Here is a 25170-nt window from a genome sequence, read left to right on the forward strand (position 1 = left end):
ATGCCTGTAATCCCAGCACTCAGGAGGCTTAGGCAGGAGGATCATGAGTTTGAGAACAGCCTCAGCCACATTTGAAACTGTCTCAAAAAAAAAAGGGGGTGTGGCTCAGGCGGCACTGCGCCTGCCTAGCAAGTGTGGCCCTGAGTTCAAACCCCAACACCACACACACAGAAGTGTATGTTATTATTTACGGTAGTAAAATATGATAATTAGTGAAGATCTGGAGAGGCCATGCATCAGTTTGTCAGTGGTAATCTTGGGGTAAGAGTCGGAATGATTGTGGCCATTTTTCTTTCTTTGTTACGTACACATTAAGTTTATTATGGTAGTAGGACTGCATTAAGGGCCCATTTTTATTTTTTGGTGGTGCTGGGCTTTGAACTCTAGGACTCATGCTTGGTAGGCTCTGTTTACCACTTGAGCCACTCCACCAGCTATGTCTTGAATATTTTCAAGATAGGGTCTCTTGAACTATTTGCCTGGGCTGGATCTGAACCCCAATCCTCTTGATCTCTGCCTCCCAATTAGCTGGGATTACAGGCACGAGCCACCAGCGCCTGGATCATTAAGTTTACTATGATTGATATGACATGTGCTATGTGAAAGTGCTCATGCCCACACAGGCAGCCTGGTCACCGGTACTGCAGGCTGTGCACTCCCCTCCCTCAGAAAGGCAGAGGGCAGCAATGGGAGGGGGGAGGCGGCCCTCAGCAAGTCAGTGAGGCTCAAGTGACTTTCATGGTCGTCACATGCATACCAGGGTCCATATAAGCACCCAAATTTGCAACTCAAACTATACATAAAAGATGTTTTTAGGGGCTGGCAGAGTCACTCAAGTGCCTGGCTAGCAAGTGCAAGGCCCTGAGTTCAACCCCCAGTACTGGGAAAAAAAAAAGCCTTTGCTTCTGTTTCTGTGCTCATTTTGTGGGGGAAGAAGCTCTCTCAGTATCCAACAAATGCTCACACTATTTCATGGAAAGTCTTTTAATCAGAACCTTGGCTGGGACCCAGGAGACCTAGAATCGAATGCTACCAAAGGGGGAAAACAGCTTGCCTCCCTGTTCCATAAGGGAGCTGTGAGCATCTGACTAGGTATGGATGGAAAGACTTCCGAAACAAAAGGAAGCACAGAGCAACTTATCTTTCTACTGTGTGTTCCATGGGGACTACAGAGGGTCACCCTGAGGGAGCACAAAAACTGAGGCCTCATCACAGAGCTACTGAGATGAGCTGAGGGAGGGACACAGGACACTAACCGGAAAAATGTGAGGGCTTGCACACTGCTTCCTTTGCTAGCATGTGCACAGAGTACAGTCCTGAGCCAGCCAGCGGGGGAGGCAACAGGGGGACTACAGGAAGCCAGCCACAGTCCCAGCCCCAAGTGGAGGTTCCATTGTCAGTGGTGTGTGAAGCCAGGGTGCTGCGCACTGCAGAGTCTGCTGTGTGGACTGCAGAACCTAGCCTGCTGAGGACACAGCCCGGCCCTCAAGGTGACTGCTGCTGCTGCTGGTGTGTGCATGACAGAGGGAGGAAGGGAGGGGAAGGGGGGAGAGGGAGAGAGAGAGAGAGAGAGAGAGAGAGAGAGAGAGAGAGAGAGAGAGAGAGAGAGCACTACCCCTGCAGTGGTCAGGAAAGGGAAGCTAGTTCTCCCAGCCCACCCTGGCACTCAGCTGTGGTTTCTCCACACCCTGTGCTATGGCATCCCAGCTAAGTTTGGGTTTCTGTGGGAAACCTGCAAACGCTCTGGTTTTGTCTGGGTCAGATGAATCATCCCCCAGCGTATTTCCACAAAGGGACCCCTTTCCCATGTCACAGCCATTCTTCCACTGCCGCAAACGGCAAGTGAGAGTCTCTGGCAGGTGGCAGGCAACGCTTCACTCAGGTACCCTCTCACACAAAGGGACAGGGCAGGTGGTGGACCAAGGGCCCAGTCACACATTTGTTGTCCTCTTTCTGCTGCCAGAGAAGAGGAGCAACTAAAGCCACATTGCGGAAGAAGGGGCGGAGAGGAATGGGCTTGCTCCTTTCTTTTGATTGAGGGTGGAAGGAGGGGGCTGCGTATGGTTCTGTGTAGTTCCTGTATCTTACAGCACTTAATATCTTGGCTTAAAAGCACTTTCCAAAACTGAGACGAAGCATTAAAATAGGTGTGTGCCTGGCTCCCTTGCTCAGGGACCAACTCTTCCTCAAACCTGGTACATTATCCTGACCTGGGCCTTTGAACTTGCTATTTCTTCACTGGGATGCTCTTCTTGGATGTCTCTATAGTCGCTCCTTCACCTCCTTCCAACCTTTACACAGATATCAACTTCTCAGCAAGGCCACCTGTGCACGACTTACCTGGACTCACAGCTCCCATCCCACATGCTCCCCAGCCTCCTCTCTGATTTTATTCTCCCTATAGCTTTTCTCACTGCTTGACCTTCTACGTAATTCATTTACTTATTCATTGTCAGCCTCCCTCCACTACCTCCCAAACATGAGGGTCCTCTGTTTTGTTCTCTGCTGTGCAGGGCAGCACCTGGCACATAGGTGCTTCGTAAAGAGTCATTTATTTGGCTTCCCACTTTCTTGGCACCTCTGCTCTTAGCTAAGGAAGGTGGGCAGAGCCTTAGGAGAGCAAAGGAATGGAGGAATTATGTATGTGGAGGGATGATAAGGAGCAAAGTGAAAGAGATTTCTGATAAATAACTGAGAAACTTAGAAAGGCAAGTCTGTGCCAAGGAGGAAGAAAAACAAAGCAGAGAAGTGAAACTCTCCAGAACGTTCAGGAAGTTTAACCTGAACAAGCAGGAAGGAGATCCCCAGGTTCAGCCTTGTCCCTGCTTTGGGTCCCTCATGTCTCTCACAACAGGGCTACCTGTGGTAAGCCAACAGGTATGGACAGTGGGCTTTGGGTGAGGAGGAAGTGACCAAAAAGAGAAAGGACAGGAGGAGGGACAGGCCAAAGGAAAGACCAAGTGGGTGCTATAGGAGAGTCTGGGTGAAAACCACTAGGCAAGGGAGGGGACTGTAAGGGGGAGTGTCAGGAGAACTTCAGTGATAGAAGTGGAGAGAAGGAAGTGGAGGGCAGCAGGAAGAAGATGGCCTATAAGGGAGAAGAGATGGGAGGAGGTGTGAGGTTCTATCATGCATAGAAGAGTCACTTTTGTTTCTGCCAAGTCTTAGGACCTTTGCGTTCTGTGCCCTTTAAAATTTAAGCTTGTGCTTTCTTATTTATTTATTTAGGCAGTACTGGGGCTTGAACTCAGGGCCTCATGCTTGCTAGGACAGTGCTTGCCACTTGAGCCAATCTGTCTGCCCTGATTTTGTCATGCTTAGAAGGGTTACAGTGAGGAATCTTCTCCTTGAATTTGGTAACAAAGTCAGAAAGAAAAAGTCACTCTCTCAAACAGAATCCAACCAAATCAATAAAGAACAAATGCTTTTAGCCCCTTGCCAATGAGTTCAAATGAAGAGGCAATTTATTAACAAAGATAAAGGGACATGGGTGCTCTGTGACGTGCTCAAGGTTTTTAGACTAGAGAGTTTCTCATTATAATCAAGGTGATCAATTTGGATGTATCCTTGGAACTGGAACTTTATTTGATGCAAATAAAGTAAAAAGTTAAACTGATCACCTAACATATTCAATCTGGTTGTTAAAAGTGGGTTGCATACATCTAAAGGAAGCCTATGAAGTTAAGAATTCTTGGTTTATCCAGTTGGCCCAAAGAAGACCCTCTATGATTTGAAAGTTCCAATCCCGATTTACTAAATAATCTTTTTGTTTGTTTTGGTGGTACTGGGGCTTGAACTCAGGGCCTCACACTTGCTAGGTAGGCACGCTTTCCCACTTGAGCCATGTCCCAAGTCCTAGACAATCTTGATCTGACAGACAGAAATGAAAACTGTTACACAAGATGAATGGACATATTCCTTAAAAATGTCTAGGAGCTGGAAGCATGGCCCAAGCTGTACAGCTGTTGCTAGCAAGAGGCCCCGAGTTCAATCCCCAGTACCACAAAACAAACAAACGAACAAACAAAACTATGAGTTGGGGATGGGGCTTAGGTGGTAGAGCATGTGCCTAGCAAGAGTGAGGCCCTGAGTTCAATCCCCAGTACCTCCAAAAAAAAAAAAAAAATCTACTTCTGTTCTTATTTGTTGCTCAGTAAACTAACTGTATATACAATGGCCTCTGTAAAGAGGCACCCACCATGAAGGTTCTGAGCTGAAAACTGTGGGTGTAATCTAGCTAAAGAGAACTATCCTGTTAACTGGAAGATGGTGGTGTTTGTCAATACTTCAGTCACTTGCGGTTTTAGAAATCGTGTTTTCGTTTCCCCTGGATCTGGACACCCCAGAGAATGGGGATAAAGTCTGGTGATGAAATTCCATACCTAGTCCTGCAAAGCTGAGGACTGTTCAAGAACTCTGAATTAGCTCTGTCAAGATGTGGACATTAGGGAAGGCTTATGTGAAGCAGCCAGCTGGTTTCTCCTTTTTGTCATCTCTTTTAGCTGCAATTAAAATGCAGTGGCCAGGCTGGGTGTGGTGACACACACCTAGTTCAAGGCCAGCCTGGGCTATATAGCAAGACCCTATTTCAAAACCCATTTAAAACAAAACAGACAAACCAAAAAACAGTGGCCAAAATATATAAATACCTGAAGTGAAGGCCACAGTTCTACATGTGAAATTGTTCCAATAAACCTAGCATCAGGCCACCAGGGTGCAACACACTTCCTGCCTGCATTTAGCACCACTCCATTGTCTCAGCATTCATCCTTCCAAAGGAGCACAGGATTAAATGAAGGACAGGGACTCTGAGGGAGCAAAAGCAAATGGCCCCAGAGGACAAAAGGGCTCATCCTTCTCTGGATGACTTGACCATCTTGATTCTCTCTTCAGTGGATCAAAGCCTTCTCCACTTCACAGCTTTGCATCTCAGTACCAGAGGACCAGATTCAGACATGTTGGCCTTCCAGCCCAGATAATTTTATTCCATTTTGCATGTTATGATAACTACTGCCTTCTCTCCCCAACAGCACTCATACTCAGATGCCTTGTTAGCAGCCAAAGATGACTTAGCTCTGCCTGCTCCTTATCACAAGGAAGAATAACCTCACCATGAAACAGTATCTAGATATGTGACCTATGAGGACCAACTTCTAAAGTTGCAATTCAGTCATGTAAGCATTTACTTCCATCAGGTGACTTCATTTCTAAATGCCACAGGACAGCAAAAAATGTGCAGGTCAATATTTGTGCTCTTTTTTCTTTCAACTGAACACACTTTGGACTGGGTGGTGGCTAGATTGATGCTTTTGAAGGTCGGCCTGAAAAACCAAGTGATCAGTGTCGTGAGGCCTCAGGGTCTGCCATATTGCCAACACCAGAGAGGCAGTAGGCCACCTGCTGGAAAGCATGAGCATTGTTCTGGTTGCTTGGTCCTTCCCTGCCTCCACGTCTTTGGAGCCAAATCTATGGCAGGACCACAATCTTCTTCTCCAGCTTCTGCGGAGGGAACAGGAAGTTTCTCATGATCTCATCCAGCTCCTCCAGGGCCAGCTGGGCATGGAGCCTGGCCACGTCATCGGGCTCCAAACGCACCACGTGCTTCAGCAGGTGGTAGAGATCCTTGAGGACGTCCTTCAGCACCTGCATGAGAGAGAAAAGGTCATGACCATCTGTCTACTGGGAGGAAACCCTCAGGCTCCCTTAAGAAGACAATACATGGTCCTCTCAGGTTGGAGAGGAGGGAGGGCCAGCCACCGCACTTTGTCCTGAGATAGCTTTCCTTTGTATTTCTCACTTACCCCAGATGCCTCACTACGTGGCCTTTATTCCCGGAACCAAGTACTGATCCCAGGCTCTCTCTTCAGTCCCAAAGCATGGCAGAGGCTTCAGCACCACAGACAGATAAGACTGCTTAGATATGAATGTTCCCAGAGCAAGGAATTATAGCATTTTTCTCCCAAGCTCCCCACAAAGCCTTCTGCCAACACCAAAACAGGCACTAAGAGGCTATTTCTTCGGCGGCCCTGCCTTTTACTGCCTTTACAGTAAATTTTACAATTGTCCATCAAAGTTCTGTTTTCATGACTCCTCTGATTCCGAACTCAACACTTTTTTTTTTTCAATTGCAACTCTGCAATGGGAAACTAGAGGACTCCAAGGCCAGACCCACAGCCACTGTGGGTATTATTTGTAAAGATAATACCTTACAAAACTACACATTATATAGCTAGGTTGGCCTTGAACTTGTGTTTGGTTTTGGTGGTACTGGGGTTTGAACTCAGGGCCTACACCTTGAGCCACTCCACCAGGATCTGTTTTTTTGTGTTGGCTATTTTTGAGATAGGGTCTTGTGAACTATCTGGCCAGGCTGGCTTTGAACTGCAATCCTCCTGATCTCTGCCTCCTGAGTAGCTAAGATTACAGGTCTAAGCCACCAGCACCTGGCTTATGGCCTTGGCCTTGAACTTGTGACCATCCTGCTTCCCTCTTGAGTGCTAGGATTATAGGCAAGTACCACCACACTAGGCTCTAGGCAAAGATTTTTGTTATGCTGATACTGGAGTTTGAACTCAGGGTCTCATGCTTACTAGGCAGGTGCTCTACCATTTGAGCCTTTTTGTGTTGGGTATTTTCAAGATAGGATCTCTTGAACTATTTGCCTGGCTGGCTTCAAGCTGAAATCCTCCTGATCTCTGCCTCCCAAGTAGTTAGGATTACAGGCATGAACCACCATGGCCTGGCTTAGGCCAAGATTTTTGTTCAGGTCATTAACAGGTAACACAACTAGAACCTGCCCTTAAAAGACTTAGGCAGGAAAGAGAAGACAGCATGCACATAAAGACAATACAGAATAGAACATGGTAAGGCCTTAAAAAAGCAGAGAGAGAGAGAGAGAGAGAGAGGAGAGGTCAGAGAAAGGGAGGTCACACTTTAGGAACAGTGAAGTGGAGATGGCAAATAGAAATAATGAGAAATGGTGAATTGGTGGTTGAAAATTACATGGTCTGGGTCCAGGATCCCCAAGCATTCTAGACAAGCACATTCAGCATGCAGTACCACATGTTTTGGATTTGCTCTAGGAATACAGAAACAGCCCTTCAGCTCCCCTGCCACCCTGTCCTTTTCTTTCCTTTTGTGGTACTGGGTTTGAACCCAGAGCTTTGAGCTTGCTAGGCAGGTGCTCTATCGATTGAGTCTAGCCTCCAGTCCACCTTTCTGCCTTTTGATGATATTGATCAGCATGGTACTGGAGAGGAGGAGGATGAAGGCAGAAGGAAGGCTCCCCAGAACAAGCCCCAGACCTGTCTTTCCCACAGCTGGCCTCCCTCTGGCTACATGAGCTGTGGCTGTATGTGGGTTTTCTTGCCTTTTCTGAGCAAAGCTCCTTCCCAGCACAATGCCTTTGCAATGCTGTTCCCTCACTTTGGGATACTGTCACTTCCTCTTCACCCTACAACTCCTATACCCTCTGCTCAAAATGCCACTTCCTCGGGGATTCCTTCCTACCCTCCTGTAGTTTTTTTTTTTTTTTTTTTGTGGTACTGGGTCTTGAAGTCAGAGCCTACACCTTGAGCCAGCCCTTTTTTGTGATGAGTTTTTTTGAGATACAGTCTCTTGGAACTATTTGCTTTGAACCTCGATCCTCCTGCTCTCGGCTTCCTGAGTAGCTGGGATTACTGGCATGAGCCACCAGCGCCTGGCTACCTCCTGTAGTTGTTTGTAGCCCCATCACAATTGTAATTTAAATATGTATGTGTAATTGTACTTATTTCTTGGTGGTGGGGTATGACTATTGTATACTTTAACAATGGTTTTCCTCACTAGATCATAAGTGCTGTGGACACTGTGGCTGTGTCAGTGTAGATCAAGTGCATCATAATGGCAATACCATATCATATTTATGAATGAATGAAGGTGCACAGGCTACTTCTGGCCAGTTTCTCATTTGGTAAAATCCTCAAATTCTAAGGTCTAGTGAAACAATGCCAGACAACCAGGGCTGGCTTCATGGATATGTGAAGTCACACAAGGTCCCATGCTAAGCAGACCCCATGCTGCTTTGGTTTAAAATGATCTGCTGTTACAATATTAAAATTCCTAATAATTTTGTCTTTGAACTTCTGCTAATGAAATCTAATGAGACAATGGAGCATCTAATGAGACAAGTGAGCAGAGAGACATGTGTAATTTGTGTGTCCACCATTCTTAACTAGCACACTTGCCTATAGCTGTCATTATGTCCCATGATCACAGAATTCTGGCAGATTCTCAGTGTGTAGAAATTCAACAAGACTTGAATCAAGTACAAGTCAGTATGTCAGTTACCCTGAGTACCAAGTCAGTATGTCAGTTACCCTGAGTACCGAGCAAATGGAGGAACTGACAGCCTGGAGAGGCCCACTTCCCATCCCCTCTGGAACATGCTTCCAACACAGAAAGAAGGCAATGGCTTTCCAAGAAACACGGTTGACCAAGGAACCCTGTATCACATCCTTTCCTACTTATTTACTTCTTTGTTGTAGACACACATTTACATCAAAAAACGATGGCACAGAAAGAATCAGGACAACCTGTCGTTCTTTCTTCCTTTCAATCCTTAAATCAGTAAACCAAAGGTAGAGGGTGTCGGTAGCATGTGCATGGATCAAGAAGTGAAATAAAAATAGCTGAATTCATTTTGTGCAGTTTCTACTATTCTGCAAAGGAGGAAATACACATGCATGTACAGGCTAAATACAAATTGTGTAATTCTGGTGATTGTGTGAGTAAGTTAAGTCCTTTTATGTTTGCATTAAAAAATTGGCATTGCACAAAACAAAGATGAGATGTACAATTCATGTTAATAGTTTCACATTTTAGTTCTTCTCTACTTAGACCATTAATAGCAAATAAGCACCATCACAAGTCAAGAATGTGAAACTGGAAGAAAGGAAAAATTTCATATTTCACTACCATTAGTGGCAGTTTTCCTCTTTTACCAAGGGACCCTGAATTTTGATTTTGTACCAGACCGTGCATATTATAAAGTCAACCCTGTTAACTCTCGATGCTTCTTGTCCAGTGTCACCTTATTAAGTGCCTGAGTCCTGTGAGTCAGCCTCACAATGATGCTGCCCAATGCCTGACAGGCTTCCTGTCAGCTTAAAGACAAGTCTCCGACCCTAATGAGGGCAACAGCCCACCTGCCCACTTATAACCTATCTTCATGTGAGGAGTCCTATCTCTCCTCAAAGTCTTATCTTTCCTGGCAGTGTAAAAATGAGATGATTCGGGAAAGAGGATGACTTCCCACAGCTACTACCTCATGATTGCTCACTCATTCAATAATTACTATTAGGAGCCTGTGTCATGCCCAGGCCATATGCTGATGATGTAAAAGGTGAATAATGCACGAACCCGCCCCTCTGGCAGTCCCAGCTCACCGGGGAGGCAGGCACATACACTGCACAGCAGTCTCCATCTGAGAGGTAAATGCATATGTGATTTTGTGCAAGCAAAGGAAGTCATTTCACCTTTGGAGGTGGGTAGGGGAGGAGGAACGACCTCCACGTGAAAGGGCTTTCACTCTGACATTTTTTGGGTAGTACCAAGAATGGCTTTGGGAAGCCTTAGTGAGTTTCCTCATCCCAGTCACTTCAAAGAAAGGCAGTTTCTAAGCAAAACCAGCCGAAAGAAAAGTCTTCTACGTTCTTTTCAGTGGACTGCATGTCACTCACAGAAATTTTAGAGTTTCCACTGTTAATTACATGGTCATCTTTTTCCCCCCGGAAGGAATCTTTTACCTAGTCAGAAGTATCTTAGAGATTTTTTTTTTTTTGCTATAATGTCAAACATTCAAAGACAGCTTTACCTTGTTAAAAGGGGGAAGTTCTGAGGTGTTCTGTTCTCTCTGGGGTGTGGGTAGGAATTTTCCCTTCACTTACCACTATGTCCTTAAAATAACAATAATGCTTGTACAAACACTACTTCATCTTGAGGGGTGCTGAGCTCCTGTTATCAGACACCGGATCTCCTTTTTTAGGTTAACTGAGTGTTAAGCAAAGGCTCCTTCTTAATTAATGGGTCTATCTTGGTAACCCACCCTCTAGCTTCTCCCCAATCCCTGTAACTCCAGGGATCCCACACATCACAGGACTTCCTCTGGACTCCCCAAGGATCAAAGCTTCCTGCCAGCCAGGGATTGTCACCAAATCCTATGGATCAGGGGCTGAATTCAAGGAGAGTTCAAAGGTAAAGTTACTCACAAGGAGTCTCTGAGGTGGGCAGGATGTAGGCAATCCGGCAGAGAAAACCTCTCATTAAGACTTCAGCACACCTGCCATTCATCCTGTTGCATCCAGCCCATGGACTCCAGAGGAAGGAGGAGGTGGTAAGTGTGAGTGGGGTGGCTGTCTCAGCAGCAGGTGATTATAAGAAGCATTTTCACCATGAAAATTTCTTTGGCTAGGAATAGCTTCTGGGTTTTTTTGGTATTGGGGATCAAACCCAAGGCCTTGCACATGCTGTACCTCTGAGCTATACATCCTCAGCCCCTGGCCAGGGATAGCTTAAAGTACCCAGATTCCTTGTCTGAAAACTCTTTAGAAGGGGGTGGGGCTCAGGAGCTTTATCAAAAAATTATATTTAGAGAGTGCATCACACATGCACACACCCTCTCTCTCTCCCTCTTTCTCCCCTCTGCCCCTCCCTTTCTCCAGGTGCTAGTTCTTCCAAACCAACAAAGCTGAAGCCTCAGGGACAAGGGCAGTTTTAGGGTTGGAAGTGCCTGAGAAAAGACAGGAAAAGGCAGGGCTCACTGAAAAGGCACGATGTGCACAAAAGACTGCCCAGGGCACACAGGTGCACTTTCAATGGAAGGCAGGAAAACAGTGTTTGACTCTTTTCAATCAGCTAGGCCAGAACATCCCTGAAGTGGCTGTATCCTTGAGTTCAGATCAAAAGAAATAAATAGCTGATATCTTTCTTCTTTTTAGTTCCTAAATGTATTCGTTTATTTGATTATAAAAGCTATACAACCATAATCCAGAATATCTGGGAAACAGAGGAACAAAAAACCCATCTGTTAGGATTTCTTTCCTTTTTTTGCAGTCCTGAGGTTTGAACTCAGAGCCTACACCTTAAGCCACTCTACCTGCCCTTTTTTGTGATGGGTTTTTTTCAAGATAGGGTCTCGAGACCTTTGAACCGAGATCCTCCTGATCTCTGCCTCCTGAGTAACGAGGATTATAGGCATGAGCCACAGGTGCCCGGCTTTTCTTTTGGTTTGAACTCAGGGCCTTGCACTTGCTAAGCAGGCACTTACCACTTGAGCCACTCTGCCAGCCCAAGGGTATCTTTCTAACACAAGCTCCAATAATAAGGACATTTAACAGTGAGTAAATTCATTTATATTTAAAAAATTACTTTAATATCTAAGAAGTCATTTCCATTTCAATGTGATTTTACTACTGGAACTTAACTTCTGTTATTATGTAGAATTAATAAGATAATATAAATGATCCACAAATAAGACACAGAAAAAAGGACTCAGAAAGATAAGGGTTTGCAGAGGCTTTTCTATACGTAATTTTTCTTTTTTTTCTCTTTCTTTTTTTTGTGGTACTGAGGTTTGAACTCAAGACTTCATGCTTCCTTTGCAAGAGCTCTCCTGCTTGAACCGCATCTCCAGTCTTTTTTGCTCTAGTCATTTTTGGAGATACGGTCTCACTTTTTGCCCAGGCTGTACCGAAACTTGCCTATTTTAAGCTTTCCCTGTAGCTGGGATGACAGGTACACACTACCATACCTAGCTTTTTCCCCCATTTGAAATGGTACCTCACAAACTTTTTTTGCCTGGGCTGGCCTAGAACCCCAATCCTCCCAATCTAAGTCTCTCAAGTAGAATGGGACGGCAGAAGAGTACCACTTGCACCCAACTATTGGTGGATATTGGGTCTCACAAACTTTTTGCCCAGGCTGGCCTTGACCTTCAATCCTCCTGATCTAAGTCTGCCAAATTGCTAAGATTACAGGATTACAGGAATGCAGGAATGAGCCACTGGCACCTGTTGTTTTTTTTTGTTTTGTTTTTTGAGATAGGGTCTTGCTATGCAGCCCAGGTGTCCTTGAACTCTTGATCCTCCTGGCTTAGCCTCCCAAGTAACTGGGTTTATAGGCTTGCACTACCATGTCCACATTCCCTCTCCTTCTCCAATCTTCTTTTCTTGCAGTGCTGGGGATCAAACTCAGGGCCTTGCACATGCTAGACAACTACTCTACCAGAGCCATACCCCTAACCCATTTGTAATTTCTTAATATTTAATGGGGAAATGGGTTGTTAAACATACAGGAATAAAAATTTAAATGCTAGCACATACAAATTGTACTTAGAAATTCAATCTTCTTTAGAATGATTGCCAATACATGAGGCAAAAAAAAAAAGTTAAAAGGAAAGAAAACTAAATTATAGCTGGGCACTGATGGTTCACTCCTGTAATCCTAGCTATTAGGAGGCAGAGATCAAGAGGACTGCAGTTCAAAGGCAGCCTGGGTAAAAAGAGAGACCCTATCTTGAAAATACCCATTACAAAAAAGGGTTAGTGGAGTGTCTCAATTGGTCAGATCATCTGCCTAGCAAGCATGAGGCCCTGAGTACAAACTCCAATGCTGCCAAAAAAAACCTAAATTGCTTACAATCTTATCAACCACCCTTATTGGCTATGGAGTGAGCAAGGAGCAGGCACAAAGACAAACAAGGAATAACAGAGAAATCAGACACTAAAATAAAAGGCAGCGAGGACAAGGGAAAGGAGGTAAACTGGAGCTAGTTGCTGGAGATTGTCTAGGAAGATGAAAAGATTCTCTAGATTGGATCCTGGAAGCAGAGACCCAAAATTTGAGTTGTTTGGCTTAAAAACATGTTAGAATAACCATTAGGTATGGTATGAACCTGTCAGCAACTTTTTTTTTTAATATAGGGTCTCACTATATAGTATCTCCCTCTCCTTCTCCAATCTTTATCCAAGGTTGGTCTTGAACTCCCAGGGTCAAGCAATCCTCCCAACTCACCCCTCTAAGTAGCTAGGACTATAGGCACGTACCAACCTCTGACTTTTGTCCAACATTTAAGAATCCTCATTTTGACCTTTGTGCCTCCACATCAAAATCTATGTGTGAGCTGAGCATAGTGGCACCTGTCTGTAACTCCATGACTCTGGAGGCTGAGGCAGGAGGATTGCAACCTCCAAACCAGCTTGGATTACATAGAGAAGCTCAAAACAAAAACAAAAAACCCTAAAATGGAGAAAGAGAGAGAGAGAGAGGGAGGGGGGAGAGAGAGAGAGAGAGAGAGAAGAAAGAAGAAAGAAGGAGGAGGAGGAAGAGGGAGGGAGGGAAGGAGGGAGGGAAGGAAGAGGAGGGGAGGGAGGAAGGAAAGCCTATGTGTGACTTCGTAGCTGAAGGAAGGAGAGTGAATAGATGAGTCATGGGATAGGGTTCAGGATCATCAATAGAGAAAACTCAGCAAATATTTCCCAAACTGTGTGCAGAAGACTATGCTAAGTACTGGATGACTAGGAGCAGTGCCTCAGGAGCTCACATGACAGCAGGGAGCAAATGTGCATAGCTGGACCCAACGGACTGGAGGCAAGTGAACTGGATGAAGAATCTGGAGCTCCCCATTCTAGCTGGGGAGTCTTTTTTTTTTTTTTGGCAGCAATACAGTTTGAACTCGGAGCCTTTTTTTTTTCCTTTCTTTCTTTTTTTTTTTTGCGGTACTGGGGCTTGAACTCAAGGCCTACACTTTGAGCCACTCCACCAGCCCTTTTTTTGTGATGGGTGTTTTCGAGATAGGGTCTCGAAAACTATTTGGCCAGGCTGACTCTGAACTGTGATCCTCCTGATCTCTGCCTCCTGAGTCACTAGGATTACAGGTGTGAGACACCAGTGCCTGGCAAGTTCTTTTTTTCATGATGGATTTTTTTGAGATAGGGTCTCAAGAACTATTTGTTGGGGCTGGCCTTGAACTGTGATCTTTCTGATCTCTGCCTCCTGAGTAGCTAGGATTACAGGCATGAACCATCAGCATTGGGCACTAGCTGGGGAGTTTTGAGCCAACTGCTTTCTCTCCTGGAACCCTGGGATCCTCTCTGTACAATGGGGATAGCACTGCCTCCTTTGAAGGCTGTTAAAAACCAATGTCTGTAAAGATCCAAACACAAGGATGTGCACATGGTAGGTGCTAAATAAATGGTGGTTTGTCAGTCAACCAACTAATACTGTGACATTTGTGACAGCCAGGACAGTGTTCAGCTTGTTGCTATCATTTCACTGAGGCCCAGAACAGAGCCTGGCAAGTAGTAAGTCTTTGAGAAATGAAAGAATGAATGATGATAGTTAATCCTTGCATAGAACCTGATATGTGCCAGATACAGTTCTAGACATTTCATCTATAGAAACTCACTTAATCCTCACAACACACCAAGAAGGTACTATTGTCATCTCCAATTTGCCCAGGGTCACACAGCTAGTAATGGCAGACCTGGCTTCAAACCTTGGCAGTGTGACTCTGGAACTGGTATTCCCTATTAATCACCACAATTCTTTTTTTCTTTTGGCAGTACTGGGGGAACTCAGAGCCTTGTGCTTGCTAGGCTTTACCGCTTGAGCCACTCTGCCAGCCACCACACTATTCTGCATCTCTGTGGTTATTATTTTCACTGCTGTGAAGCAGGGAGCATGAAGTATGTGTAGTGCTTACCTTTTATGTTTGTTGTAGGGATCAACAGAGGTAATATATGTGAGACTCTTTTTTGCAGCTGTGCTGCTGTGTAGAACTGAGGGCACCAGGAAGAATTCTGCAGGGCCAGTGAGCAAGAGCTGGACTTGGGGTCAGCGAGACCAGAGGTCTCGCCAAGATAATGAGAAGGAAAGGAATCAGGAAAGCAGAATGCAGGCTGCAGTCCAGATTGCAATTGGGGATCTGGTCTGAAGAAGAATGTTGTCCTGCTAAAACCCAAACCTCCACTGTGATGCATCTCTGAAAAAGAAATTGGGGCCAATTCAAAGAGAAAGAGCAGGCTTTTAAGACACTGCACTGAACGCACTGGGAGGTCAGCAAAGCAAGGCACGATTACTAATGTCTAAGGGATTTCTAGCCAAGCCTGACAGAGAACGTCAGATGCACTGACGTGAAGGTTGGCTTTATTACTAACTGGAGGTTACTGAGCTTTTCAAAGCCCTTTTATTTCTCTAGGCTGGGCCTAGAGATAAATGGCATTTTTACCCTTTCTGGACTGTGTCTGGCTGTTAAATGGGGAGAGCATCCCAAGTGCGAATTGGAGATGGGGTAGGAAAGGGATGGGGGGTATCATGCACAATTTTCATGGAAGAATAAGGGAGAAACATTTAACTGGTCAAGTGCCAAAAATGCTACAGGGATAGATAGGCCAGGTAGTATGAAGACTAAGAGTGAGACAGCAAGCAGCTGGCTGTTAACCTCTGGCAGGGGTGACAGCTCAGGGGTCCTAAACAAAAAGCAGACAGTCACACTCCCGACACCTAATGGGCGTGGTCCCAGGCTAGCTCCTTCTGGGGGGCTACCCAAGGCGTCTGCGGGTCACAGACCATGCATCTGGTTGTGGCAGGTACAGGAGCAGCCACTGCCACAATGGTAGGAACAGCAGTGGCAACATTCAGAATATCTTTAAATAGCAACCTGAGGAAGGCAACTGCTTTCCTGCACCCCCACAGGCGCTGAAATAGAACAAAGACAGCAGGGAAAATGGCTGGCGCCTGTGCAAAGGCAGTGGGCTGCTGCTGCTCATGATAGTAGAGACTGGCAAAATGGTCTTGAGCCCAGCCTTCAAAAGAGTACTCAATCAACATGTCTGGGGACCAGGTTTCATTGTTCCTGGTCCAAGGATCTCCATGCAGACACCTGCTGAGGGTGGCACAGTTCTTTTTCATTTCTGTACCTAAAGCCTCCTGTGTGGGACTGGACAGCACCTGAAAATGGCTTACTGCTACCATTTATTGAGTGCTTAACTCCATCCAGTCACTGAGCTGAGTCCTTTCCAAGCCTTAGTGCCCCAGCTCTTAAATCAGGGAAAGGGATTTAGGAAGGTCTAGAGATTCACTAGAGGACAAGCAAGAACTCACCTGTATGTCAGGTCTAGCATTGAAAACCTTGTTTTTTTTTTTTTTTATTCATATGTGCATACAATGTTTGGGTCATTTCTCCCCCCTCCCCCATCCCCTCCCGTACTCTCCCCCCTTCCATCCCCCTGCCCCCTCCCTCTCCCTTCCACCCCCTCGTTACCCAGCAGAAACTATTTTGCCCTTATCTCTAATTTTGTTGAAGAGAGAGTATAAGCAATAATAGGAAGGACCAAGGGTTTTTGCTAGTTGAGATAAGGATAGCTATACAGAGAGTTGCCTTGCATTGATTTCCTATGCATGTGTGTTACCTTCTAAGTTAATTCTTCTTGAACTAACCTTTTCTCTAGCTCCTGGTCCCCTTCTCCTATTGGCCTCAGTTGCTTTAAATTATCTGCTTTAGTTTCTCTGCATTGAGGACAACAAAAGCTATCTAGTTTTTTAGGTGTCTTACCTATCCTCATACCTTACTTGTGTGCTCTTGCTTTATCATGCGATCAAAGTCCAGTCCCCTTGTTGTGTTTGCCCTTGATCTAATATCCGCATATGAGGGAGAACATATGATTTTTGGTCTTTTGGGCCAGGCTAACCTCACTCAGAATGATGTTCTCCAATTCCATCCATTTACCAGCGAATGATGGGGCTTGACCTCAGGGCCTACACCTTGAGTCACTCCACCAGCTCTTCCTTCTGTGATGAGTTTTTTCAAGATAGGGTCTTGAGAGCTATTTGCCTGGCTGGCTTTGAACCTTCTGATCTCTGCCTTCTGAGTAGCTAGGATTACAAGTGTGAGTACTGGTAGTTGGCTTACAAACCTTCCCTTGAAATGTGTGCATTACTAGGAAATCTGATATGCAGAGGAGAACTTGGTCCTTTTCATGTACCATCAGACTTGCTTGTTTGGAAGATGCCTGGCTGGTGAGGGAAAAGGGAGCGCAGCATATGGGCTAGAGCTCATTCTAAGGTCTGGTGTGCCAGTTTGCTGTGGGGTACCCTGAATCTTCACAGCTTGCCCTGGTCACATAGCTTTGGGTCTAGCTTGATTTGGGCATGCCTCTGTTGGCATACACTGAGCAAGTTCAAGGCCTTAACTCAAACTTCCCAAACAGATTGTACCTTCTTGCCAAACTATTAAAAGAATTCGCTCTCAATTGTGTGTATGTGCAATCTGATTTTGAAGACAAGAGAATGCCATAGGCTACTGACATTCATTCTGCAAGAAACTGGAAGGGTAAGATAACGAGACTGCCTCAGCTGTGGGGGAGTTGACTTTACAGTAGAAACCTTTGCCCAGATGGGAAGAATTAAGGGAAATACAGTGCTAAAATTCTGACAGCATCTATATATATAGACAGATAGATAGAGTGAGAAGTCACAATTTGAAATGTAGACCAATTCTGGCTGCACATCAATATTCAGTCTGTCACGTTCTCTCAGGACTCTTCCAAGCCGAGTTGGGGACAGCCTATCTACAACCCAACTGCAACCGAAAAAAGCGCAGGCATTTCCAAGTTAAGGGAGGTAAAATTTCATCCTTTAGAGAACTTGTTCAGACAACTTCTGCTCTTGGGAAACCTGAACACTAGAAGAATTTGGAAGTCCCAGAATTTCCAGTTTAAGATCTAAGACATCTATTTATCACAAAAGGAGGAAAAAAGAATTCCAAGAGAAGCATCCCATGCCTCTTACAGAAATGATTTCATGCATTCTCTCCCTTCATGATGTAAAAGTGGACGACTGGGGATTCACAGGCTCCTGCTGGCACAGATATAAGGCCTGATCACTACAGAATCTACATTCCTGAGCCAACAACGAAAGAGCCAGAGCCGGACGACTAACTTTATCTGAGAAGTCAGGAAAGGCTTTTCACAAGAAGCACATTTAAGAGGAGCCCCCAAGGGATGAATATAAGCTCATCACATGGATGGATGGAGAGAAAGAAGGCATTTGAGGCATATGGAGCCTGTGGACAAAGATGTGGAGGCAAATACTGTGGGGCTGCCATGAAGGTTTCAGGGTCTCTGAGGGAAAGCAGGACAGAAAGTCACAGAAAACAAGGGAATTCAGAGTATGGAGGGCCTTGTATGTCTCTTGCCCTGGCTTCAAACTTTGATCCTCCTAATCTCTGCCTCCTGAGTAGTTAGGATTATAGACATGAGGCACATATGCCCAACAGAAGTCTGGTATTTAGCTTCCTGACCACAAGAAATACTGAAATGGTATTAGCTAGGGACTGGACTTCAGTAAACTTATACTTTAAGATCTTTCTGGCTCAAGTTCTCTTACTACCATGAGTAACTGAACACCTATCAACTCAGAGAACTAGAAAGAAAAAGCCTGGTGGTAAAAGACAGAAGTCCCAGGAACCAGGCTTTATTCCAGCATACCTGTAATAGTTCCTATCTTCCTCAAGTACAATCTCAGGCCTGTTCTAATTAATTCCTTCAGAACGGCTGGGCTGTTAGTAAGACAGCCTAGGGCACCCTCAGTTCTACCTTTTACTGGCTGTGTGGCCTGAGTATCTAAATGTAAACTTGCTGGATCCCTCAACTATAGCGTTGGTAAGCATATTTATCTCACAAGATTGTTAGGATTTAGGAGATAGGGACTGAAGAGCTTAGTGGCGTTCAATAAGCCCTCAAGAAGTGTTAGCAATATTATTGCAAGCACTAAACCTTGGAGGATGTGGAATTTATTTGGAACAGATTTCTTTCTTTCTTTTTTTTTTTTTTGGGTGGTTCTGGGGTTTGAACTCAGGGCCTCACACTTGCTAGGCAGGCTCTCTGCCACTAGTCATTCCATTAGCCCTTTTTTGTGGTGGGTTTCTGCAGAAACTATTGGCTTCAAACTGGCCCAGCAAAAGATTTTTTCTTTTTTTCCAGTGACACTGGGGTTTGAATTCAGGGCCTCATATTTGCTAGACAGGTGCTCTTACTGCTTGAGCTACTCGCCAGCTCTGTGTTGGGTATTTTCGAGACAGGGTCTCATAACCTATTTGCTGGGGCTGGCCTCAAACCTTGATCCTCCTGATCTCTGCCTCCTGATTAGCTAGAATTACAGTCATGAGTCACTGGTGACTAGCCTACTTGGAGCAGATTTGCCATGAGCAAACAGAGTACAGGGTAATGAGCAATGAGCTGGAATAGAGTCCACAGCATCAGTCTGAACAGTCATTTCATGTCACTGCAAGGAGGGTACACATAGTCAGAACTCCTATCTTTTGGAGGACAAAGATAAAAAAGGTTTTGTCACCTAGCGGCCCATCGTATTTAATCACTTTCTGAGGAAGAAATAATCCCCAAGTCAGGCTGGAGAGCAGGAGGGAAAGTCCCAGGACTCTTTCTCCACATCTTGGCAGCCCTAATGATGTTTGGTTTCTTTTGGTTTCTCTTTGCTCCTGGATTTTTCCAGTACTGTGAATGTTATGGGAAGTTGCTGGATGGCGTAATCTATGTACTTTTGGCAGGAGACAGTGGAACTTGAGGAAGGGCATAAAAGCAGCCAGGTTGCTTCCTGTCTCTACTCTCTGAAGAGTTGCTGGTAGACCCTGATGGACAGGGCAGCTGAGTCCAAGGCTAGCCCAAACATTGTCCTACCATTCTTCTATCATTCTTCTGGGCAGACGGTAAATGAGTTCTAAGGAAGTGGCCTGGTCCACATTCCTTTTGGATATCATGGCTTCCGGCTTCACAAGCAGCCTTATTTAGCCATGATTTGCACGTTCAGTTTCTGAGTCCTTCAGACAATGGGGACATGGAAGACATGACAGTGAGTCCTGAAGCCACATTGCCTGGGTTCACCTACTGCTCTGCCACTGGATAGTGGTGGGACACCTCAGTGTCTTAATTTTCTCATGTTTAAAATGGGAACATTGGGATTGGTGGAGTGACTCAACCAGTAGGGCAACTGCTTAGCAAGCTTGAGGCCCTAAGTTTGAACCCCAGTATTGAAAAAAAAAAAAAATTCAATTCTAAAATAGGGTCATTATAACTGTAACTGAATAGATTTCTTATGAATTCATGGAAAGCACTCAGCTATAAGCATTGTCATATAGTAAATACTCAGTAAAAATATTTTGGGTGGTTTTCATAGTTTTAATACACACTGAATTTTTCAAGAATGCAACTATCATATACACGGAAAGATACTGTTTTGATTTGTTTAGAATTTTACCAAGAGCAATTTACCATTTTGGAAAATCAGGCTACTCAGTGTCAGTCGTTGTACTTTTGAGTTGCCAACACAAAACATCTGAATCAATTTGTATTTGTAATTGTTACATTCACAATGATTCTATCTGTGAGAACACTGAATAGTTCATTATGTCTTGGAATTGGCCTAGACAGCTATACATTAAAATACACATTTTATTATGAGTTACTAACTTTTATTTCTTCCTTATATTATAGTTGTGACATTATATTGATTTAAAAATATGCATGCAGGTTAAGAAGCTATGCATTTTATTTAAGAAAGGGAGCAGGCACTACAAAACCTTTGCTATAATATTTGTTATTGTGAAAGCTCACTGGTCTGATCTAGAGAAAGGAGGCTGAACGAGTGGACTTTTGCAAACCTTGTGCATAATCTGTGCACCAACTCACCTTAACGATGTATCTAAGTACTGTGGATGATATAACAAACCTCATTTCAAATGAATAAGTACGTTATGTACAAGGAAGAGTGGGGAAGTCACTATACTTTCATTAGTACTTGGCCAATGTAAGTTACCAGCAACAACTGGAAATGAGTGCTAAATCTTCCTGGCATTAGCTTTGGAAAATTATAACTACAGTCTCTTCATGAGCTTTAGTTTCCTCATTCATAAAACTAGACAGTTGGATTCTTTCCCAAACTATGTTCCATGGAACATTACTTGGCCTGCTTATGGTGGCAATGGGGTTCCTTGGTAAATGAACTTAGGAAATTGTTCTCTTTGCTTCAGGACTTCTCAGATTCCTTAATAGACTAATATGCACTGAATCTCCAGGAGGGCCACAGAGAGTTGTATGCAGCACTTTCTAAATTTATGTGACCATGAAGACCTTATTTCAAAGGAGCAACTCATGAAGTTAGTATGCCAAGAAAGTTTTTGTGATATATAAATTGTTTTTAAGGTCTCTTCACCAATAACATCCTAAGATTCTGTGACTTTAAAAGTCTAAATGAGATAAGCGCTGGTGGTTCACACCTACAATCCTAGCTACTCAGGAGGCACAGATCAGGAGAATTGTGGTTCAAAGCCAGCCTCTCAAAAAAACTCATCACAAAAAAGAGCTGGTGATGTGGCTCAAGTGGTAGAGTACTTGCCTTGCAAGCATGAGACACTGAGTTCAAAACCCAATGCTGTCAAAAAATAAAATAAATAAAATAAAGTAAAAGTCTAAGTGAATCTTCTTGGCCTCTTTCCATTAGAATAAGAAGGCCATCCTATAGAATAGGATATCCTAAGTCTGATACAGAAGAGAAAGACAAACCAAGGTCTAACATATGTAGATCTATGTAAATGACTATGCAGAACAGGCAGAAAGGGAGCAGTTTTAAATGTGAGGCCTTCCAAACTGTCACTTATGTTATCACTCAAAAAGGCTGAACATTTATAGTTTAGCACTATATCACTAAATTACAGTCACTATGTAGTTGCTAAATCTTTTCAGCTTTGCTTCTCAAATCCATCACCACCATCACATGGGTTTGCCCAAGTAACTGCTGAGGAAATCCATGGGAATGCCCTCTAGTTCTAGGCATTGACCCCAGCCTCACCTCTCACAAATGGCTATGGTGAAGGCTAAACATGATTTGACACAAACCAGCACTCCCACATATGCCACTCAAGTTGACTGAACTGGAATGGATGTGCAATCTTAGCTTGAACACTAAGTCTCTTCCCTGGAATTTTTGCTCTTGGGACCAAAGAGGGAATCTGAGCGTTGGCTATAAATGCAATGCTGAGCCACAGTCAGGGTGCGTGCTGGTGCCATAGGAAGCCAAATGTCAGAGAGGCAGACAGGATGTCCAGCATTTCAGCTTCTCATTCTGAGTCTCTGACTCCCAGTCCCACCTCTGCTTTTTCCACATCATGGCTGCTCAGCCATTTTTTGGATCCAATAGGCTCAAAAGTTCCCCTTTGCCTAACCTAGTTCAAACTAGGTCTCTCTATTGCCTTAAAACAAAAACAAACAACCAAAAAACCCTAACTCTGACTAGTCACACCTGCCTTTTATACCTACTTTGTCCACTGACAAAGAGAAGAATGTGAGCTGCCTCCTGAAAGCTGGCACACTAAACATTTGCACAAGTCACTGTTCTTTCTAGAGGCACTACTAAAACAACAGTGAAGGGACAAAAAGTGGCACTAGGTGATCCGGACAAAAAAGAACAAGGTAGCTGGGTGCCAGAGGCTCACACATGTAATTCTAGCTACTTCAGAGGCCGAGATAGGGAGGATCATGGTTCCAGGTCAGCCTGGGCAAAAAAGTTTGTAAGACCCCCATCTCAACAGATCCTCTATGTAGGGTCATTCCAGTGATGTAGGTGGGAAGCCTAAAATAGGAGAATCTCCATCCAAACTTGCTTGGACCCTATCTCCAAAATAACCAGAGCAAAAAGGATTGGAGGTGTGGCTCAAGTGGTAGAACATCTGCTTTGCAGGTGTGAAGCCCTGAGTTCAAACCCTAGAACCACCACACACACACACACACACACACACACACACACACACACACACACTACAAGGTATGGCAACAAAAGTTCTAGAAAGCAGCTGGATGAATCACAGTCCTGATTTGCACAGGATAGTATATTTTACACCTCATATTCTGATATAATTATTAGTAGTATTCCTTTTCACTCTCAGTGTCCTTTTTTTGTTTTTACTTTTCTATTTTTTCTCACAGTGTCCTTGTTTAGAAGATAAATTAATTCATTAAGTCTAAGAAACCTAGAAGCAAGCCTAACATGATAGAAACACAGAAAAGACTAGGAGTTGATGGCACCATGACTCTTAAAATTGGGATGAGTGGAAGCTACGGCTGAAAGCATGTTTGTGTAGTACTCAGGTTGTCTGAGCTTTTTCTACTCACTGCATTCCAGTGACGCTCCTCCCTATCCACAGCAGAAACCTGGGATTTACCCTCTGTAGAGTCCAACCATGAAGACTCTGGATAGGCAGACAAGAGTACAAATACACATGAGGTTGCCATGAGAAAAACAGGAGGATGAAGTCAAAGCCTACATCCACCTTCTCGATCTTCTACTCCAGGATAGTCAGGCATCTGTCCTCTACGTAGGAGATTAGAAGATTTTTTTTTGCCAACTCCCAAAGAAGAGACTTCAAGTTAATCATAGTAAGGAGTCTCCTGATAAAATGACCAGGCCAGACCATCACTGTCCTATATCAGTGGAAAAGTACTTGAAGAGTGTCATCAGCTTTCAAGTGACTTCTTTTGTTGTTTTTGATACAGGGTCTTGTTATGAAGCCCGGTTAGCCTTGAGCTCACAATCATTCTGTCTCAGCCTCCTGAGTGATGAGATTACAAGCATGGGTCACCACATCAGGCAGTAATTTGTTCTTAAATTTTGCAGCAGGCTTAGAAAGTAACCAGGTCTGACAATAACAAATGTATGAAGATGAAGCTATTAAAGGCTGGCTAGGGGGTGTGGCTCAAGTCTGCCTAGGAAGTGTGAGGCCCTGAGTTCAAACACCAGTAACAACAACAACAAAAGCTATTAGATAACCTGGTAAGTTTGAATCTTTTAGAGATTTATAAACTTTTAGTAGATAGGCTCATAGAAAAGTAATAAATGTTGACCTGAAACACAGATCAACTTCAGAGAAACCCAAAATCCACACAAGAAATGTAATCAGAGCATATTACCTGGTACAGCTATAGATAACAGTCACAATAATATAAACAGTGACATATGCTGATACAGCAAGCTGTAATGTTAACTAGGGAGAACGGGGAAAGGGAATGCATATATTTGTGGGGACATATTAATATTAACACCTACTGAGCTTTTAAAATACGATCATTTGACTCTTGTAACAACCTAGAATGCAGTACTATTATTATTCCCATTTTATAGATGAGGAGGTTGAGACCTGGACAGGTTGGGTGATTTATGCAGGGTCATAATTACTGCCAGCAAGCTGCAAAGCTAGGATTTGATTCAGTATGTTCTGGCTTCAAAGCACACTAGAAGTCCAGGCCACTAGACTCTGCTGTTTCATTCCTTTTCCTGTAAACTGATTTTATGCACCTTAGGAATATAACTACTATTGGGCCCACTTTTATATAATCAACCTAGTAGAAAGTCATTAAATAAATTGAAAAATCAAGGTATACTAGTATAAACATACTATTTACAAGTATGAAAGTAAGTATTTAAAGAAACATCTTCAACAAGCTGAAAATGCTTGCTGATGAGGAGAGGCAATAGGAGGATGAGTCTATGGATCTTTGAGTTAAGCTTTATAAAAGTTTTGTTTTTGCTGGGCATGGTGGCTCTCACCTGTAATCCTAGCTACTTAGAAGGTGGAGATCAGAAGGATGGTGGTTCGAGAGGCCAATCAGGGCAAACAGTTAGTGAGACTCTGTCTCAAACAATAAAAAAAAAGCTGAGTGTGGTGGCACATACCTGTCATCCCAGCTATGCTGGAAGTGTAAATAGGAGGATTTAGGTCTATGCCAGCACACGCAAAACTGTACAACTCTATTCAAAAAGTAACTAAAGGGGTGTGACTATTGTTTTTAAATTATGGATATGACACCTGGGAGGCTCAGGCAGGAGATAGTGAGTTTGAGGCTAGTCTAGGCTATGTAGTGAGACCCTATCTCATTAAAAAAAAAAAAGATACAAAGATAGGAATGGACAATAAGTTCATGAAAAGATGCTTTCCTTCTTTAATCATCAGAGAACTCTAAATCTAAATAAACCTCACCACTTCATATCCTTAGGATGGCTATAATTAAATGACAGAAAATAATGAGTGTAAGTGAGGATGTGGAGAATTTGGAACCTTTTACTGGT

At 44.0% G+C, this 25170-nt stretch overlaps 1 protein-coding gene across 3 annotated transcripts in view; it reads right to left on the minus strand.

The window, feature by feature from the left end:
* Positions 1-1731: 1731 nt before the first annotated feature.
* Positions 1732-25170, minus strand: part of Tango6 (transport and golgi organization 6 homolog) — a 174502-nt gene continuing 151063 nt past the window's right edge. The window contains exon 16 of one of the 3 annotated variants that reach the window (XM_074055760.1): positions 1732-5643. In XM_074055760.1, the coding sequence (XP_073911861.1) occupies positions 5467-5643 (177 nt within the window). In that variant the 3' untranslated portion in view covers positions 1732-5466. The remainder of the gene's footprint in view (positions 5644-25170) is intronic. The other 2 variants (XM_074055759.1, XM_020175326.2) reach the window with 2 other exon arrangements.

This window comes from Castor canadensis, chromosome 15 (assembly GCF_047511655.1).
Source record: "Castor canadensis chromosome 15, mCasCan1.hap1v2, whole genome shotgun sequence".
Classification (NCBI taxonomy): Eukaryota; Metazoa; Chordata; class Mammalia; order Rodentia; family Castoridae; genus Castor; species Castor canadensis.